The sequence below is a fragment of the Mytilus galloprovincialis genome, chromosome 4 (genome assembly GCF_965363235.1).
Source record: "Mytilus galloprovincialis chromosome 4, xbMytGall1.hap1.1, whole genome shotgun sequence".
NCBI lineage: Eukaryota > Metazoa > Mollusca > Bivalvia > Mytilida > Mytilidae > Mytilus > Mytilus galloprovincialis.
This window is the reverse complement of record NC_134841.1, coordinates 19,426,168-19,447,313: the sequence shown is the minus strand read 5'-3', so window position 1 is coordinate 19,447,313 and position 21,146 is coordinate 19,426,168. Positions and strand designations below refer to the sequence as shown.

The window sequence follows — 21,146 nt, the reverse complement described above, 5'->3', positions numbered from 1 at the left end:
TTACTTGCCTTTAATTCTACACAACATACTCGCTTGTAATTTGAAGGAAGATGGACACTTAGCGTTGTTGGCAACGAAATAAAAAGGTTATTTACAATGTGTTTATAAGAAAAAAAGAACTGCGAAATAAACCTTACATTTATCTACCAATTGAAAATTACTGGTTCCATACTGTGATATTTATTGCTAGTGCTAAACACGATATTGACGATATAAATGGTTATTTTCTGCAACTTCTCAGGAAGCTGCATGTGCCTGTAGGTGTAAAACCAAAAATAAAAATATCTGTCTTTCTGTTGTTCAAAATACAGTGCATACAATAATACATACATTGTTACAAGACTAACATTCTAAGATAAATAGTCACACGAGGAAATTGCGTGAATACACGGGTCGTTGAAAAGTTTACCACATTTATCACATAAAATACTATCACTGTTCGTATTGTGGACCAAGCAACACAGGGATACTACACAATGTATGTAATTTGCCTGTTTACGCAAATATGGAAAGTCTAGTGCAACAGTCCATGCAGGATGAGGCTGAAATACTTCTGTATCTTCTTGAAAATGTTAAAGTCACCATCTATATTTATATCTTTTTGCCATTTCTTAAGTTCATATTTAATTATAGATCTGTGAACTATTCCCTTCCATGTACGCTGAGACGGAAAATGTCCGCTATCTATAAACTCTGTTAAATAGTCCGATAAATGGTATTTGTAGAGTAAATCCACACAGTCCTTTGAAAAATCCGATGCACAATTGATGTACTCTTGATTGAAATACTTGAGTTCAAAAAGTTTACGTACGAAAATACGAAATGAAATTGCTCTTTGTGGTAAATTACAAATTCGTCCGAAGAACAGTAACTTGCGTTTATTAATAAAACTGAAATTAAAAATTAAAAAATTTGCAAGTCTAAGATGTGAATATACAGTTTATACTATACAATTACTGTCTTTTGATGAGGTAAATATGCGGTTTTATTGACTTTTGAAAAAATGATATTCACTGAGGCCGACGGCCGAAGTGAATATCAGTTTTTCAAAAGTCAATTAAACCCCATATTTACCGAAACAAAAGACAGTAATTGTTTTATTCCATATTCCGAGAAAAGAAAATGTATTTAATGACAAACATAATACCAAAACTAATTTTACACGAAACATTTTACCATAACGTTGCATGTAAAAGCGCGTGACGTTTAGCGCGGTGAATAACACTTTCTCAGGTGAATATGCTTTTTTATTCAAAATGCAATTCATATAGAGAAACATACTAAAATAAAACCAATATAGAATAAATGATACTATCTTAAGAATACTCTGGAATTCATGAAATATACAACCATCATGATCATATCCAAATAAATAAAATGAATTCCAAACAGCAAAGAATGACACTATATCATGTATATTCAAAAATATTCTTATTTCAAAAACAAAATACAAATGTACATGTACCTTCAATTAGAAAATTCTCTTCAAAATTGATTTATTTCTGTGTCTTAAAAAAATATGTTCTTATAAGTTTCTATCTCTTTACAACTGGAACATTCGTTGCATGAAGTTTCAGAAAACCTTCTTCAAACCTTTGATGTGAAATAGGAGAAACATGTCCCTGATTGATAAAAAGGATTTTTTTCATTCTGCTTTAAAACAGATCATAATAGACTGTTTTGCTTCCTTTATTAATAACCTTTTCATGTTAATAATTAAATCTAGCTCCAAACAAATTCAACCATAAGCATGATAAGTCGATGGACCCAAGAAGTTATAGCCAATAATAATGAATAAATTTGGTGTACATGTATTTACTGTCTACTGATTGGTTAAAAGTATTACTTTTATTTTCAATGTTGTCAATTTTTATGGCGACACGCCCGCTCTGACGTTGTGTATTCAAACGGCAACACATGTGTGCGTTGTTATTGTTAATATAAATAATATAAAAAATTCTTTGAGCCTTATTTTTGATAGAAATCTATTTATAATGAATGGCAATAATTTATTTTGAATTTATTGAACCATAAAACTAATTTTTGACTCTTCACATTTTACATAATCCGCTTCACAGATTATTCAATGTGGAGAGTCAAAAATTAATCTTATGGTTCAATAAATTCAAAATAAATAATAGCCATTCATTAAATAATTACTGTAAAAGTTGGATAGTTTTATAGGAATGTTTGTTACAGGTTACACAGCAAATTATTAACACCAATTGCTATATTATATACTGCAGAATAGAGTGGAAGAAAAGACATTTTTTGGGCATGACATGCCACCTGAGGCTATGTTATATGTATTACAATAATCTGATGCAAGTCTGAATAATCTGTATTTGTTTCAGTTCTTTCATTTTTATGAATACTTATTAAAGTAATATTTTATTTGATAAATATTGATATTATATTGAAGTGCCATGGCTTTGGTACTAGATCCCAAAGTAGCTGCTATAATGGCTATGGTAGAAGAAGAAGAAATGGAAGAAGCAGCAAGAAAAAAAGCAAAGCCAAAAGTTAAACCCCCAACAAATATAGAGGAGTTCTTGGCAGCAGAGAAATTAGTAAGTCATTCAATGGTATATTCAGGGGTGCGATAGCAATAGTGGACAATAAAAATACCATGCTACTCACGAATTGATATGATTTTGGTTTTTTTTAGCAATAAATTGTTCAATTTATCTTGTACATTCTGTTCTCAGCATAATGAATCCCTCTTAAAAAAACTTGAAATGTACCAGGTTATTGGTATATATGAATTTAAGTGTATTGATGATAATTTCTGAAGGTGTTAGACGGACTATATGAGATTATTTAACAGTTATAGCACGTAAGACAAACTTACAAATGTATACATGTAATTATTTTAATGGTAGGAAAGTTTCAAAATAAAGTTTGAACAGATTTCAAGCTTCAAAAGATGAGATAGGCATCCTTATGTCAAAAGATGGTATGATTGTCAACATCTGAACGAGACAACTATCCATCAAAGTCGAAGCAATTAAAGGCCAATGTATTGCCTTCAACAATGAGCAAAACCCATTCTGTATAGTCAGCTATAAAAGGAAAGATGATATAGCTGCCACAATTTAAACAGCCTCAAATATGAAAAAATACCTATTGAATGCTAACAAATGGTTGGTTATTTTTCATGTGATAAATATAACTGTGTAATTTGTTATGTTGTGCCTTACATTGATATTTGTACAGCTGACCTTTCCTCAAAACATGTGCCTTAGATGTTTAAAAATATTTTTTAGAGTATTTTTATTTTTTGCAGTTTCAAATAAAAATTGTTCACATTATGTAATGAACAATTGTTTAATGCCCATGTATCACATGACCAATTTTGTTTTGGTTATATTTTTTATATTTTTGGAATCTTAATTTTTACAGTTGGAGTAAAACAAAAGTGAAAGTTTCCCTTTAATTCGATATCGATCCTCTCAACACTTATTTTGATTTATATTTTAGGATGACTGGCCTTATCCTATGGCAACAGAAGGTCCGTTAGATCTTGAAAATGAGGCTCTTCTACTTGGCTCACAAGATGATATAGCTGCCATTATTAGAGATTCAGCTCGTATCCTTGACAAAATTGTAGTCCATATTAACATTTTTTTTCTTCTTATTTTGAAGAAATTTTCATCACTGCAAAAGGGGTTTGAAAAAGTATTAGAAAAAAAGCAGATGTCAGACTGAAAGATAACAAATTTACAGTGTTATGCAAATGTCATTTGGTCACTACTTAACAAATCTTGTAAAACAAATTAAAAAGAAGGTTTCAGAGAATATTAATTTTAAGTGGTATGAACCTTAACATCCTTGCAGCTATTGGGTTACACATGATGGAAGATTTAGAATCAGATCTTGAGGACCTAGAAAAGAAATTAAAATTCTATGCAGATCAGATTTTGGCTGAAGATGACCAGGAAACAAAGAAAGTAGAGAGACTACCTTTCTCCTCAGCTAGAAGTATGTATATTCTCAAAGCTTGCAGTCTGGTTTGAAGGCTCTGTATATAACTAGTATCATCTCAAAGCTTGCAGTCTGGTTTGAAGGCTCTGTATATAACTAGTATCATCTCAAAGCTTGCAGTCTGGTTTGAAGGCTCTGTATATAACTAGTATCATCTCAAAGCTTGCAGTCTTGTTTGAAGGCTCTGTATATAACTAGTATCATCTCAAAGCTTGCAGTCTGGTTTGAAGGCTCTGTATATAACTAGTATCTTCTCAAAGCTTGCAGTCTTGTTTGAAGGCTCTGTATATAACTAGTATCATCTCAAAGCTTGCAGTCTGGTTTGAAGGCTCTGTATATAACTAGTATCTTCTCAAAGCTTGCAGTCTGGTTTGAAGGCTCTGTATATAACTAGTATATTCTCAAAGCTTGCAGTCTGGTTTGAAGGCTCTGTATATAACTAGTATCATCTCAAAGCTTGCAGTCTGGTTTGAAGGCTCTGTATATAACTAGTATCATCTCAAAACTTGCAGTCTGGTTTGAAGGCTCTGTATATAACTAGTATCATCTCAAAGCTTGCAGTCTTGTTTGAACGCTCTGTATATAACTAGTATCTTCTCAAAGCTTGCAGTCTGGTTTGAAGGCTCTGTATATAACTAGTATCATCTCAAATCTTACAGTCTGGTTTGAAGGCTCTGTATATAACTAGTATCTTCTCAAAGCTTGCAGTCTGGTTTGAAGGCTCTGTATATAACTAGTATCTTCTCAAAACTTGCAGTCTGGTTTGAAGGCTCTGTATATAACTAGTATCATCTCAAAGCTTGCAGTCTGGTTTGAAGGCTCTGTATATAACTAGTATCATCTCAAAGCTTGCAGTCTGGTTTGAAGGCTCTGTATATAACTAGTATCTTCTCAAAGCTTGCAGTCTGGTTTGAAGGCTCTGTATATAACTAGTATCTTCTCAAAGCTTGCAGTCTGGTTTGAAGGCTCTGTATATAACTAGTATCTTCTCAAAGCTTGCAGTCTGGTTTGAAGGCTCTGTATATAACTAGTGTCTTCTCAAAGCTTGCAGTCTGGTTTGAAGGCTCTGTATATAACTAGTATCATCTCAAAGCTTGCAGTCTGGTTTGAAGGCTCTGTATATAACTAGTATCATCTCAAAGCTTGCAGTCTTGTTTGAACGCTCTGTATATAACTAGTATCTTCTCAAAGCTTGCAGTCTGGTTTGAAGGCTCTGTATATAACTAGTATCATCTCAAATCTTACAGTCTGGTTTGAAGGCTCTGTATATAACTAGTATCTTCTCAAAGCTTGCAGTCTGGTTTGAAGGTTCTGTATATAACTAGTGTCTTCTCAAAGCTTGCAGTCTGGTTTGAAGGCTCTGTATATAACTAGTGTCTTCTCAAAGCTTGCAGTCTGGTTTGAAGGCTCTGTATATAACTAGTATCTTCTGTTAGTATTAATTAATAGAGGAACATCAGTCAGATGTTAGGGTTTGTCTCATAACATGCACTTGGAGAAAATACTTAGAGTTAAGAATTGGTAATAACTTGCTTTCTCCTGATCATATACTTGCTATATAGTGGTATCAAAGCTAAGTGAATGGATGATATATTATGATTATTGTAATCATATGTTTATATTTTGAAACATATGCTTTCCATCCAATTTTTATGGTATTGTTTTTCATAGGAATTTTATTTCAGAAAAGTATTAAGGTAACACCAAGTTAGATGATGTTAGAATTTTTCTATTATTTTTATAGGTCACCTTGCAGCCTTCAACAGGGAGAAAAAGCTGTACAATAAAGTAAGCTATAAATGACCCAAGCATGACAAAATAATTCACAAATATTGGGATTTTTCAGATTTATGACACTATGGATTAGTGTATTATATTTTAATTTATTTCAAATAAATTTCAGCTTTTATGACAGAAATGACAGACTCAGATGCTGTGAAAACTCATCATAGTGCAAAAGTACCAAAGAGTCTCGTAAGTTTTTATTTATAATTGTTTGCATGTTGCATGTTCTTAATTTTCTGAATTTCTTTAGCTTTCAAGGCACTTACATCATTTTCAAAAAAGGAGAAATTTTGGTTAGATCATATTGATAGTATGTAACTCCTTGAGTAGATACCTTCAAATTTTAAGTTTTATCTTTGTAATGACCATTCTTTCATAAATTACAAACAAAAGTGTCTTGTTTTATTTACTGTCTCATATAATGAAGTTTACAATTTAAGTTGGGAAAAGTTTTTCTAAATTTTTATTTAATTTACTGAAAAAGGTTATTTTTCCATTCTTATTCCTTACATTTTGATTTTTTGCTATGGAACTTTATACACTGCAATATTTATAGTTGTTATTTAGTACTTTCCTTATAATTCATGTAAAATTGTTATTATGAACTTTCCTTATAAAACATGTATTAGGAAATAATCTTTTCTTTATATGGGTATAAAGATACACTTCTCTGGAATTAAGCTTTCAGCACACTGTATCAAATCTTAAAAAGTTAGATATATATTGCACAATGTAAGGTATCTTATTAGTTGCACTAATTTATTTCATTCTGATATTTCTTAAAGTAGTTGCATGATTTTTTATGATAGCATGTATTTTTTGTACTAATGTAGTATAATGTTTGTATGAAAATGTACAGGACTCAAAAAGTGGGGTGAGTATTAAAGATTGTAAATGTGTTCCCTCTAAAAAAGATGAATTATATCCCTTGTCAATAACTATTAAAAATATGGTGTTCTTGCTAATTTTACACTTTTGATTAATTCAGGAATCGATTTGAAAATTTAAGTGGTGTTGTTTCAAATTAAAGCCCTTTAAAGGATTATTGTGATTATGGGATATTGTCAACTTAAAATGTCAAGTCAAAGTTTTTTAAAAAATACATGTACAACAAAACATTAAAAACAAAATTCAATTACAAACATTTTGTAAACAAAGTTTTGAGATATAGCTATTATTTTGCGTGTATTTCTAATATTTTCTTTTCTTCTTGCTTGTGACAAAACATAGAACTTTAGTAGACAATATCCACTTAAGAAATAAATGTATGCCATGTATGTACACTTCAGGATTTATTGTTAAATCTGCATGTAAAATGTATCATTATCACACAAAATTTACATCTCATTTTAAGTAAATGTGAAAAAGTCTTTTATTTATGTTGAATACATTGTATGTCCATAACTACAATAGACGTATACATGCTAGTGTCAGGAAAAGGACTTATATATAGTTGGCTAAAAGTGTGCTGATAGATACAGAAATAAATATTTATCAAACAGTAAATTATATATGCAGATACATAATTATATAATTACAGAATAGAAAATAATATCCGGCAAAACAATTAACATTTAAAATACAAAGAACTTAAGATATTTTGTGTACCTTTTTTTGTTGAGTCTGTGACACAAGAGTATCTAGATATTAATAATTTTGTTAAACATTCATGAAATGTTATGAAACTTGAATTAAAGCTTCATTATGATCAAGAAATAGCATCTAAATGAAAAGTTTGATTTGTTTTACTTTTGCCATATTTTTCTGATTTATTGACTACAATTTCAGTCATTTCACTTTACATGACTATTACACTGACAACATATTTTGCAGGCGATACACAGGATTCAACTGAGCCTTTTACATATTTTTTTGATATAAAATTAATATATTAAGTTATATCTACAGACTTTTCTTAGTAAAATGGAGTCAGTAAGTTAAACATTTCTATTGAGCTTTTGTTATTTCTATCATTTTGCTCAATTTTGTACACAATCAGCTTTCAGTCACACACTGAAACCATGAATGACTATATATGTTATGTTAGAATAGACATTTTTTTTGTATTGAAATTAATTTTTGCATATAAGTATTTTACATAAAATTATTAATAAAAATAAATATATATATATATCTGCGTTTGATATTGTTGCCTTGTGATGTCGTAATATTAACTAATACGCTGCTCAGTTTGAATTTATATATTTTTTGCTTAAAGTTTCAAACACATAAAATATACATATACACACAATTGAATTATAAACAAAATGACTTGACAAATATTGACAAATATAAAAACAAAGGTTTTCAATTTACTTGGAAAAATGACTTGAATATTAAAAGAGGTCTTTAATACAAATAAGTCTTATAACAGTTACATAATGTATGCAACTCCTTATATTTTGATTACACTGAAGTACGTGTGATTGAAATGATGAGAAAAATGTTAACTTTGTCTTTGGAAAGGTTGTTATCTCTGTCACATTCCCCTATTTTATTCACTATTTTTTTATTAATAGACAACTTTCAAGTTTGATGCATTTCCGTCAAAAACTTGGGTTTTAATAAACATCATTCGTGCTTTTAGGGGCATCGTCACTTCCGTTCTAATGTTGAGCAAATGGCTGAAAAAATATAATGTTATATTGCACAAATTATTCGGCAAATTAAATTCTAATAATTGACAATCAGCACTGCTGTCATTAGGGAATTGTAATTAAGTACCTACAGAACAACCATTATTTCTAGTTTATCCCGCACAATGACAATCACTAAGACGCTTGATGAACGTTAATAGTGCAGGGATACTGGCGATCCCCTCTATCTGGTAAATGACGTCATAAAGGCGTGCATAATTGACAAGTTTTTTCCGGGGGCGGATGAACTCAAAAGTGGTCTATTGAACCAGATATTTCAAAAATTGAAATTGAGTTATGTATACAATTTTATATGTAGTAAATCTTAATTATGGTTACAGCTCTGATCAAATTTTCATTGATATAGACTACATATTTTTACTTTTAGTTTGAGGAGTAAAAATTGACTGTTAATGTATTCACCAAAGTATAATATAAAATACTTTCTCAGGATTAATGATACACAATAGTCAATCAAAATTAAGTTATCTCCCTTTGATTAACTTTAAATTTTTGTTTTATGCTGTACCTCAGAATTTACAGAATCAACAAAATGATTACAGTGCTGCTTTGAATGAAATATGCATTCTGTATTGTCTATATTTACTTAAAAATGAAAATAATTGCTTTATTGCATGTGATGTATTATAGTCAATGCCTGATTATAAATTTATTTTGCTATACACCTTACCTGATTAATTATTGTATTGTTTTTGTAAAATAATTTCACTTCTTGGTACAAATGAACTGTGATTCTGTGATATGTGATATGATTCATTTGCATATTTGAGATATTCACAGTGTCTTTACAGTTATAATCAATAGACCATTTTCAACAAATCGTGTGGACAGCAGAAAATAAGATATTAAAATTTTACGTCTTTCTTTGTAAGATTATTGTTGTTTAGGCTTCATCTGAAGATGTCCAAATAATGATGCAATGCTCTTGCTTTATGTTTTCACATTTCTTTATCATGTTTATTTAAATGATTTATTTAAGTGCACTTTAATTTTCAGTATGATTTCTTACAACCATAATAGTACAAAAACTTATCTGTCAAAAATGTTTTCCTTGGCATGCCCAATTAAGTCTACCAACAAGATTTATCGTTCTTGAGCAGTGCAAACCTTATAGCTCAGTAAGATTAAACAATATTTATAATGATACTTTTTAATTTATTTCTAGGATTTTGCTGAGTCGATGCTAGAGACTAGGAAGAGAACTATAGAGTTTTGTCAGTTTCCAGGTTTCCGTCACGGGGAACTGGTAGAACTGCCAGCACAAATTGAATCACTACCAATACTTCATAAAATTACCAAAGCTCAAGATTTTAATGTAAGTAAATGTACTAACAAGAAAGTACAACCAATACATGTACCACATAAAATGACTTTAGATGTTCCCTTTTGTTTGTTTTCATTATGTTTTTTGGTTGCTGTTTTATTGAGGTATTCCTGACATCTCTTTTATTTATTTAAATTAAAAAACACTTACTCCTCGATTATTATTTTAATACAGAATCTTAATGCACTTTATGAAAGATTCCTAGAAGATACCCAGTAAAACAGTGACTTTTTGTTAAGTCATCCAATATTCTTTTTTTTCTTTAAAAAAAACTACAGGAGCCTGTAATTCAGTGGTTGTCGTTTGTTTATGTGTTACATATTTGTTTTTCCTTCATTTATTACATAAATAAGGACGTTAGTTTTCTCGTTTGAATTGTTTTACATTGTCTTGTCGGGGCCTTTTATAGCTCACTATGCGGTATGGGCTTTGCTCATTGTTGAAGGCCGTACAGTGACCTATAGTTGTTAATGTCTGTGTCATTTTGGTCTTTTGTGGATAGTTGTCTCATTGGCAATAATACCACATCTTCTTTTTTATACAGACCTACATTTTTTAAAAGCTGTTGCCTGTATAAATGGTTTGTCTCTGAGGGAGCAAAAAATGCTATGCTTTTAGGAAAACTGTTCAGGGTATTGCAGTCTTAAAAGAAGGCTGGTACATAAGGAAATCCAGACTTGTCAATTTCTTTTAAGAATCTGCAACATGAAGTAGTTGATCTAAAAGAATATATTTGAATCCTGAACATGTTTAGAAGTTATTTTCTGTGGGCTTAGATTGGTTCTGTTTTCTTGGATTTCAAATTTTCAAATTTTGAATTTGGGTTAATTTTACTGCACTTTAAACATGAATTTTTCAAATCAATATCAAAAGAGCTAACCTCTAAAGAGAGCCAGTATAGTGTTAGAGACAAGATTTGTTCACCTATTATAATATGTAAAGTAGAACATATGTTCAGTTTATTTATTCAATGTCCTTTGTCTTGTTTTTATTATGTTTTTTGGTTGCTGTTTTATTGAGGTATTCCTGACATCTCTTTTATTTATTGAAATTAAAAACACTTACTCTTCGATTATTATTTCAATAGGAATATATGTTGATCTCATTTCAGCCTGGGTTTAAGAAATTCTGGAAGAAGTTATTTTTATCAGAAGCATCAGTAGCAGTACTACAAGATACATTCTGGTGGATATTTCTAAACAAATTTGATGAGGTAAGATTATATGCATGAATAGTTCATAAGTGTTTCTCATTTTATATAATATAGAGTAGATCATTGGTTTTCCTGTTTGAATGGTTTTACATGAGTCATTTTTGGGTCCTTTAGAGCTAGCTGTTTGGTGTGAGGCAAAGCTCTTTGTTGAAGGCCACACTTTGACCAATTATGTTTTTTTACACTTTACAAATTGTGACTTGTTTGAAGAGTTGTCTCATTTGGCACTAATACCACATCTTCTTATATCTATTATATATGCTTTTCCAGTTTAAATTGGTGATCCTACAAAAAATAAATTAAGTTTGATATTTGGTTTGATGCTGATAAATACAATTCTTTCTACATTCTATAGAATTTTTACATGATAATATTTATTGGTTGAACCGGTCATATTGTCAGAGGTAAATTTCAAAGTTATGTACACATTTGATGTTGCCATTTTTTAAGCAAAGGGATTCTGTATTCGCTACTACTGTAATAATAAGTTGGAATGATCGTTACATATATTTCGCTAATTCTTAACTTGTTCATTCTCAACTCTAAATTGGCATGAAAAAAAAGATGACTTTGGGTAATAAGATTTTTTTGAATTTGAAATTAATTTTACATTGTATTTTTGCTTCATGAAAATATTTACGACTTATATATAAATTTTGTTTTTCAGGGTAGAAACACAACAGAAAACAAATCTTTGTTATATGACAGAATAGCTGATAGTTATGTAGCATTATTTACAAGTATACACAATGATGTCAAGGACAAATTTTTAGGGGTAAGGATATAGATACATGCAGTGTCTACAGTGGCCAATCCAGAAATTTTCATGTAGGGCCCACTGACTCCAAAAGAGGGCCTGTTCTGGTCATGCTCCAGAGATATCCTATATAATCAACAACATTTTACCCAGAAAAGGTGGGCCTGGTCTCCACTCTAAATCTGCCTCTGGTCTATTTTTTATGAAATCAATGTTCTGTATATTTCCTTGCGTCTTATTTTGATTGATAGAAGGATTGAAAGGTTGGACTAGCAGTGTTTTTCACAGATTTTTTTTTTCAAAAGCAATTGTCTTCATCATATTAAAATTGAAATAATTTTCAAGTAGTTTTACAGAAGCGAGAGATAAGGATGAAATATTTTATAGAATGTTATATGTTGCTTTTTATGTATTATGAAACAGGAACAATTGAACATTTTCAGATACATGGTCTTTCTTGAAGATGGTCTGAGTTGCCAATACCATTGTTCATTCTTCTGTAAAAGTTGGGATTTCAATGAGAAATAATTTGATATCACATGTGCCTGATCAATTCCCTTATCAGAATTCTGCATTCCGTTCTAACTAGAATAATGTTCCAATGAAACATTGTAATTAGATAACTCATTGTTAGTATTCTAAGTCAGTTTGTAAATGTTAGAATATTTAATTTTAAGAAACAAATAGAAAGTAGCTTTTATTCAATATCTAAGATTTAATATTATCTCTTTTGAAAAAAATCCATTGTCTTTTCTGAAATTCTGTATGCCACCCCACCCTCCCCCCCCCCCCCCCCCCCAAAAAAAAAAAAAAAAAAAACCAAAAAAACCAAAAAAAAACAAAAAAAACAAACTATTGAAATTCCATAATCATCAATGAATATGAGAACATTTTTAGTCATCATATCAAAACGTTCCTGCTCTTAATTTTTGTTTGATTTAAAAATTTTAAAAATATTCCATACAAATTTTCAGGTTATTTGAACTAATTTGGATAACCATTAAGTTTTCAGATTTAGATTTTTATATAAACACATTTTGTGAAGTGCATGAGCAAACTTTAAGATAAGATTTTCTTTTATTTTAGGTATACCCCAACTGTTTAGCACAAGCTGTATATTTGATATACCGCCAGGCTTTTCCAGAGTCCAGTAACAAACTGGCTGACGAATTCAAACAGGAATTATGTAATACAGTATTTGAGTGGATAACAGGTACATTTCACTTTCTGAAAAATTATTACAATTCAAATTTACCAATTTTCATGATTTTCCTAGTTATAAGATACTGTAAATTCAGAAATTATATTTTTTTATCATATACTTAGCATTGATATGATAGCTTTTGCATATGTGTAATGAGCGGAAGTAAACAAGCCATAATTTCCCAACCTGGCTGATAACCCATATCAGGTGCATCTCGTGCACAAAACCCATAATAGTGCCTCTCGTGCAAGTTACTTCCGGTGTTTCCGGTATCGGTTGTTTACTTTTCCATTGTGACGTCAGATATTTTTTATGACGACGTCAAAATTTACGGGAACTTTTGTGGGGATAGTTTAGTACTTGCTAACAAATGCCACTGAATCATTTTATAGTACAACAAACATGGAGTAATAATGATCATAAAACTCTTTCAAATTTTCAATATTTCAAAATGCCTCTATAGGAAATGTTACCATAAATATATATGAAGGTAGTGATGCTGTTGTTGGACAATTATAGTATATTTGATTCATAATTTAACTTCTTTATAAAGTTTTTTACTGTTTTAGTTATTGCATTTGTTTATTTGCCTTACATAAAACTATTGTTGGAAGTATATGATAAAGCGATTAATACATGGCCTTTTCCATATCAGCCTGGGTATCATCCGTCTCGGGCTGATATGGGGGTCTCGGGATGATACCCAGGCTGATATGGAAAAGGCCATGTATTAATCTCTATATAAATGCAAATAATGCATCTGGGTGAGTATCGCAATGATAAAAAAAATATTAAAGTTATTGATTAGAGAAACTAAGTTCATTCTGATATCTGAAATATAGACCTGTATGCAGATTTTTTTGAAATCACAATAATATTGAAACTCGCATTTTTGTCCATACTTGAAAAATCACAATAACAAATGCACACAATAATTTCTGAATTAACAATAACTAAGAATTTAATTGTATATAATGAAATCAATGTATCCATGAAAAATACAATTTTACTCATTCCACTAAATCGGGACCAATGAAATTGAATGAGTCCCTTCTGTTTCAATATATGATTGTTTTGTGTTATATTTTGTAGGAATAAAAGCACCAGGTCAGATTTTCAATAAATGGGATGTGAAAAAGATAGAAACAGATTCAGCCAAGGGCAAGAAGGCAGATAAACAGGTGTCGGAGACAACACAGAAAATTATGCAAGCCGCTGCTTTAAATAAAGAAGGTAGGAACAGTATTTTTAAAACTGTTTTGAATAGTTACAGTAGTAGTGTGAGAGTTGTAGATGTAGTGTGAAAAAGTGGCATGTCTTCTATTTCAGTGAATATATATTTTGTACAAGTTAGAAGTTTGCTCTCTATGGTAATTTGAAACATCTTGGGGATAATTGCTTGACGTATTTTTTTTCTAAACAGTTGCAACATGTCAATTGGATAGGACAATGTTTTTGTTTTGCATTTTCATTTATTCTATTGGGTATGCAAGTGTTATTGAAAGTAGTACTCTCTAGCACTTGTAACCCTAAGATCAGTGAGAGTAAATGCAATATTTTAGTGCCATAGCTTTTTCAATTTTTCAGCTTTAAAAATTCTTACATGTTATTAATATTAAAATGAAAAAACTTATAGTAAAGATAAAAAAAAATCATGTGTCTTTTAGTTTATATATTCATAAGGCTTAGATATATTGTATAATTTTATTTTAATTATTTTCCCCATTACAGGAAATCTATCAGGTATAATAATTAATTGTTGATGTTTGAAGCCTGTGTTCCACAGAATATGTTCAGTGTTTTCATGTCACATTATCATTCCATTGTCAATATTGTATTACATTTTGTATTAACATCCTGCATGAACATCAACACTATGCTTTATTATATACAGCAGGGGCATCGTAAAGCACCCTTTTGATTGGTTGATCCCAAACCTTCATACCTTCATTCATTGTTTTATCTTCATTGAACATATATAATAATTAAACCATCCCTCTTTTAACTTGCAGTTTTATGTAATTTTAATGCATGCAGTTATAACTTTGATTTTATAAAACTTTTTATATGTTTTTATGTGGTCTTTCATAAAACCCTACCCTCTAACTCATGATTATATATATAGATAAGTGACCTTGAAATTTCACACTATTGAATTATGGTAAGGCTTACAAAATGGTGATACTTACCAGATAAATATAAATTTATCGGACATTTTCCAACTGGACCAAGCATGAAACGTACATTCTACATGGATTTGCCACTGCAAGTTTCATGAGATTTAGAAACAACCTATTGACTAACTGAATCAGAGTTTTTTTATGGTGACGAGGCAGGAGAACACAGCAGTCTTACTGGGGGAGCAGCAAAACCAAAATCCCAGTCTTTGGTTATACAGGCATCAAAACCACATCCAAAAGTGTTTATGCGTTGATAAAAAGCCAGTATGCTCCCATTAAAACATATTTTTATGTAAATATTTATATTGCAATGTATGTTGTTTCAATCATGTGTTGATATTTGTACACCTTACTAAAAAAGAAGTTTCTTAATTGTTCGAATTTGTAAATTTGAAGGGATTCAATTTGAATTATACGGAAATTAATTGTTTCTTTTTTTAGCTCACCTGGCCCGAAGGGCCAAGTGAGCTTTTCCCATCACTTTGCGTCCGGCGTCGTCCGTCGTCGTCCTGCGTTAACTTTTACAAAAATCTTCTCCTCTGAAACTACTGGGCCAAATTAATCCAAACTTGGCCACAATCATCATTGGGGTATCTAGTTAAAAAAAATGTGTCCGGTGACCCCGCCAACCAACCAAGATGGCCAGGCCACCATGGCTAAAAATAGAACATAGGGGTAAAATGCAGTTTTTGGCTTATAACTCAAAAACTAAAGCATTTAGAGCAAATCTGACAGGTTAAAATTGTTATTCAGGTCAAGATCTATCTGCCCTGAAATTTTCAGATGAATCGGACAACCCGTTGTTGGGTTGCTGCCCCTAAATTGGTAATTTAAAGGAAATTTTACTTTTTTTGGTTATTGTCTTGAATATTATTATAGATAGAGATAAACTGTAAACAGCAATAATGTTCAGCAAAGTAAGATTTACAAATAAGTCAACAGACCGAAATGGTCAGTTGACCCCTTTAGGAGTTATTGCCCTTTATAGTCAAGTTTTAACCATTTTTCGTAAATCTTAGTAATCTTTTACAAAAATCTTCTCTTCTGAAACTACTGGGCCAAATTAATCCAAACTTGGCCACAATCATCTTTGGGGTATCTAGTTTAAAAAATGTGTGGCTTGACCCGGTCAACCAACCAAGATGGCCGCCACGGCTAAAAATAGAACATAGGGGTAAAATGCAGTTTTTGGCTTATAACTCAAAGACCAAAACATTTAGAGGAAATCTGACATCGGGGGTAAAATGTTTATCAGGTCAAGATCTATCTGCCTTGAAATTTTCAGATTAATCGGTCAACCCGTTGTTGGGTTGCTGCCCCTGAATTGGTAATTTTGAGGAAATTTTGCTGTTTTTGGTTATTATCTTGAATATTATTATAGATAGAGATAAACTGTAAACAGCAATAATGTTCAGCAAAGTAAGATTTACAAATAAGTCAAACATGACCGAAATGGTCAGTTGACCCCTTTAGGAGTTATTGCCCTTTATAGTCAATTTTTAACCATTTTTCGTAAATCTTAGTAATCTTTTACAAAAATCTTCTCCTCTGAAACTACTGGGCCAAACTAATCCAAACTTGGCCACAATCATCTTTGGGGTACCTAGTTTAAAAAATGTGTCCGGTGACCCAGCCATCCAACCAAGATGGCCACCACGGCTAAAATTAGAACATAGGAGTAAAATGCAGTTTTTGGCTTATAACTCAAAAACCAAAGCATTAAGAGCAAATCTGACAGGGTAAAATTGTTTATCAGGTCAAGATCTATCTGCCCAGGAATTTTAAGATGAATCGGACAACCCGTTGTTCGGTCTGCCCCTAAATTGGTAATTTTAAGGAAATTTTACTGTTTTGGGTTATAATCTTGAATAGTATTATAGATAGAGATAAACTGTAAACAGCAATAATGTACAGCAAAGTAAGATTTACAAATAAGTCAGCATGACTGAAATGGTCAATTGACCCCCTAAGGAGTTATTGTCCTTTATAGTCAATTTTTAACAATTTTCATAAAATTTGTAAATTTTTACTAACATTTTCCACTGAAACTACTGGGCCAAGTTCATTATAGATAGAGATAATTGTAAGCAGCAAGAATGTTCAGTAAAGTAAGATGTACAAACACATCACCATCACCAAAACACAATTTTGTCCTGAATCCATCTGCTTCCTTTGTTTAATATTCACATAGACCAAGGTGAGCGACACAGGCTCTTTAGAGCCTCTAGTTTTATAATAAAATGTAATACGATAATATCCACAAAACATCTACATATTGTTTAATCATGAAATATAATAGTAAGGTATCAGCTATATGTAAAAAGCTATTCTTAAAAATGCTTGAATAACAAACTTTAACTGTTTCACTGACATTACACATTCAAGAGCTTATATAAACAGCACATCTTTAATTGTTACTCATGTTATGTAGCATAAGCTTATAAATAATCACTGGGATGCATAATACAATTTGAAATCATTATATGGTAAATGATACCTAATTAAAAATCTTTTACCTTTAGCATTCCATATACTTCAGATTTTAATTGAATTTGTACTTGTATTCAATTTTAAATTGTGTTTGCTCATCTTGTTCCAGTAAGTGCCAGTCTGGATATGGAATCCTTCCACAAAGTAATAGACAATCTTGGTTCAGGTGGACAAGGCAGTGTATCCTCTGCTAGACAGACCCCCCAAGGAGCCTCAAGGGAGATAACTAAGATGACAAACTTCAGTCTACCAACCAATGGTACAGTTACCTCACAACAAGGGATGTATAACACCTTCTCTAGGACAAGTCCTTCAAGACTGGCTACATGTGGATCAACAGTAAGAAGGAAGTTTGCTCAGCAGGTAGATACAATGCTAGGCCAGTTTAGATATTTACTATTATGTGTATATGCATGTATATGTACTTAATGTTATGATTTTAGCTATTATAATTTTAAAACATCATCAAATCTTCTTAAAATTGTTGAGTAATTGGTTTTATATAATCATCTGACCCCTCTTTTGTGGGAACAATTTGGTTGGTTATTTAGGGAATCATTGAAGCATGACTGGTAGGGTCCTATCTTCAGATGTAAATGCCCCCTTATGATATTTCTGGATTCGCTACTAATTCCCCAGTTAATCTGTACACATTTTAAATAATGTGTTAGCAGGAACAGTAATTAAAAGCCTCTTTTAACCTAGAATCTTTCTTACAAGGATTCCAGGCGGATTCAAGGGGAAAAGAGCTGAAATATGTTTATCTGCTTGTCTTTACTCTTAAGAGGAAATGTTTTTAATTATATTTCAGCAAATATTTAATGCTTCAATCTTTGATGTATATTCAGTTAAATTCCAAAGTTACATGTACTAGGAAACTAGATAACAAACAGTCATATATGGGAAGACACAATTTAATTGAGTATGATGGCTCTGGTCAAAGCAGTTCACCGTAATTAATCTGTAATTATGATTCACTTACTGCTATTTTCCATCTCATTTTCACCAATCCTGAAACTGGATATTTTGATGAATATATTTGTCCAAGGTGGGTTACTGACTATCAATTCGAGTATAACTGTGTCAACAGCACTAGCCAAATCATACCCTGTTCTAACCAGGAAACATTAAAAAACATACCCTGTTCTAAACAAAAATATTGAAAAACATATCCTGTTTTATAAACAAAAATATTGAAAAACATACCCTGTTCTAAACAAAAATATTGAAAAACATACCCTGTTCTAAACAAAAATATTGAAAAACATACCCTGTTCTAAACAAAAATATTGAAAAACATATCCTGTTCTAAACAAAAATATTGAAAAACATACCCTGTTCTAAACAAAAATATTGAAAAACATACCCTGTTCTAAACAAAAATATTGAAAAATATACCCTGTTCTAAACAAAAATATTGAAAAACATACCCTGTTCTAAACAAAAAAATATTGAAAAACATACCCTGTTCTAAACAAAAATATTGAAAAACATATCCTGTTCTAAACAAAAATATTGAATAACATACCCTGTTCTAAACAAAAATATTGAAAAACATACCCTGTTCTAAACAAAAATATTGAAAAATATACCCTGTTCTAAACAAAAATATTGAAAAACATACCCTGTTCTAAACAAAAATATTGAAAAACATACCCTGTTCTAAACAAAAATATTGAAAAACATACTCTGTTCTAGACACACACCGCAGAAAATGTATACCCTGACAGTTGTTAAAATATGAACTGGGAATGATCTAGTTCTAGACGGTATAAAATAGATGCTGTACTAGACCCGGGTTCAAACTGTATCTTAAACAGTTAAATAAGCGATCCTGTTCTAGACAAATACTTTGTTTAAAAAAAAGACCCTGTTCTCACCAGCAGGACATGAAAATGGGACCCTGTTCTAATCAGCAGGGTATGAAAAAGGGACCCTGTTTTGCAGCAACACTCATACCACTTAAAATATAGGAAGTAACCCCCCTCGGATATTTGTAAGTATCAGTTGAAATCAAACAATTGACAACCTTAATTTTATGCACCATTAAAAAAATAAAAAAATACTAGTTTGCATAGGAATGAGACCAAATTTTACAGAAAGATTTCCCACCAATTGGAATTTCTGTTACCATTTCTAAAGATATGTTTGTGAACACAAAATCATGTGTATTTGTGCACTTACATTTCATTTCTAGAGCAGATTGTTTTTGTTTACAGTTTTTCTATAGATAGGAGAGAAAAAAAATTACAGCTAACTTTAAAGCCCAATTTCACCCGCAAAAAGTCTTTTTTTCCATTGACATACATGTATCAAGAAAGTAAGTCCTATTTTATAAGCCTAAGCTTAGGCATGTATATATAATGGATGCCTCATAATACAGTTTAGACATTCCACAATATAACTGACATGTATGCTGACAATTTTCTGCAGATAGACGCCTATCTTAATGATAAGAGCACGGAGGTATTTTAAGATAAATATATAGTAGATATTTATATAACCAGGATATACAGTTTATATTGTAGATTTCATTATAAACCAAATATATCATTAAAATTCCACCAATCATCCTTTTCTTATGGTAATGGCTTCTTGCATGAAGATATATTTCTCTTTACATCTCACTGAACTAATTTTTTTTAAATTCATGGTAACCAATAAGCCAGAAAAATGGGAGATTATGGATAGTTCTTATGTTTGTCTTTAAGTCTTCTGTATTTTCATAACAGTCTTTTTCATGTTTCTTTCAATAAAAAGATACTTAAATCATCACTTTGTTGCTGTTATGAAATCTTTTTATTTCGCTTTGCTCTTTCACTTTAGTAGTAGTTCTCCTAAAACCAACACAATTTTCCCTGTAGTCATATATGGATTTATTCTATCCTTTTCATTGCCAGACCTTTAAAATTGTACACTTAGTTTGCTATTACATTTTCATAGCCACTTTAATTCATTTACTGCCTCAGTACAGTCAGTGGTCTTATAGGTTATTTGACTATAGTGCTGGAGGTACAATCCCTGTCTAGACAAACCAAAGACTTTAAAAAATGGGGTATTTGTTGCATCTTTCCCAGGCCCATGGCATTTAGGAATAGGAGCAAAGACTGGTCAGATCAGAGTTTGAATTGTTGGTAAAGTAAAGTGACAGATTTTCCTGTGGGCTGTCACCTTGTAAGATAGCATGTTTGAATATCTTAATCTATTTGGTATCCGGTACTAAGCAGAGTATATTCATATCCCATTAATATATCATTTGCCTGAATATGCACATCCTGATTTATTTTTTTATCATAGGCTAATAGTCTCTCTCAGTTTTAGATATTAAAGTACAATATACTACATTGAAATTCATCATATATTTTACACATTTAATTTTATATTTAAGATATACATGTTATTGAATAGAGAAAAAGTATAGATTTTTAGGAAATGTTTTATGGAAAATAATTGGTATTCAGGATGGGTTGGTTATTTTTGTTGCTAAGACTGCAAGAATTTCATAGAAATTAAAACTGCTTTGTAGAAAATAGAAAATGCTAGTTATTGTTT

The 21,146-nt window shown here is 31.0% G+C and overlaps 1 protein-coding gene across 6 annotated transcripts in view; it reads left to right on the top strand.

Moving 5' to 3' along the window:
- LOC143071567 (protein FAM227B-like) overlaps positions 1-21,146 on the top strand; it is a 34,243-nt gene continuing 13,097 nt past the window's right edge. Inside the window, exons 1-14 of one of the 6 annotated variants that reach the window (XM_076245952.1) lie at positions 1-86; positions 2,423-2,570; positions 3,481-3,589; positions 3,838-3,981; positions 5,888-5,958; positions 6,629-6,643; positions 9,592-9,741; positions 10,862-10,963; positions 11,631-11,738; positions 12,807-12,933; positions 14,017-14,157; positions 14,656-14,667; positions 17,704-17,957; positions 20,028-20,060. In XM_076245952.1, the coding sequence (XP_076102067.1) occupies positions 2,427-2,570; positions 3,481-3,589; positions 3,838-3,981; positions 5,888-5,958; positions 6,629-6,643; positions 9,592-9,741; positions 10,862-10,963; positions 11,631-11,738; positions 12,807-12,933; positions 14,017-14,157; positions 14,656-14,667; positions 17,704-17,957; positions 20,028-20,060 (1,410 nt within the window). In that variant the 5' untranslated portion in view covers positions 1-86; positions 2,423-2,426. Of the gene's footprint in view, positions 87-2,422; positions 2,571-3,480; positions 3,590-3,837; positions 3,982-5,887; positions 5,959-6,628; positions 6,644-7,677; positions 7,702-9,591; positions 9,742-10,861; positions 10,964-11,630; positions 11,739-12,806; positions 12,934-14,016; positions 14,158-14,655; positions 14,668-17,703; positions 17,958-20,027; positions 20,061-21,146 lie in introns of all 6 variants that reach the window. The other 5 variants (XM_076245954.1, XM_076245953.1, XM_076245955.1 and 2 more) reach the window with 5 other exon arrangements.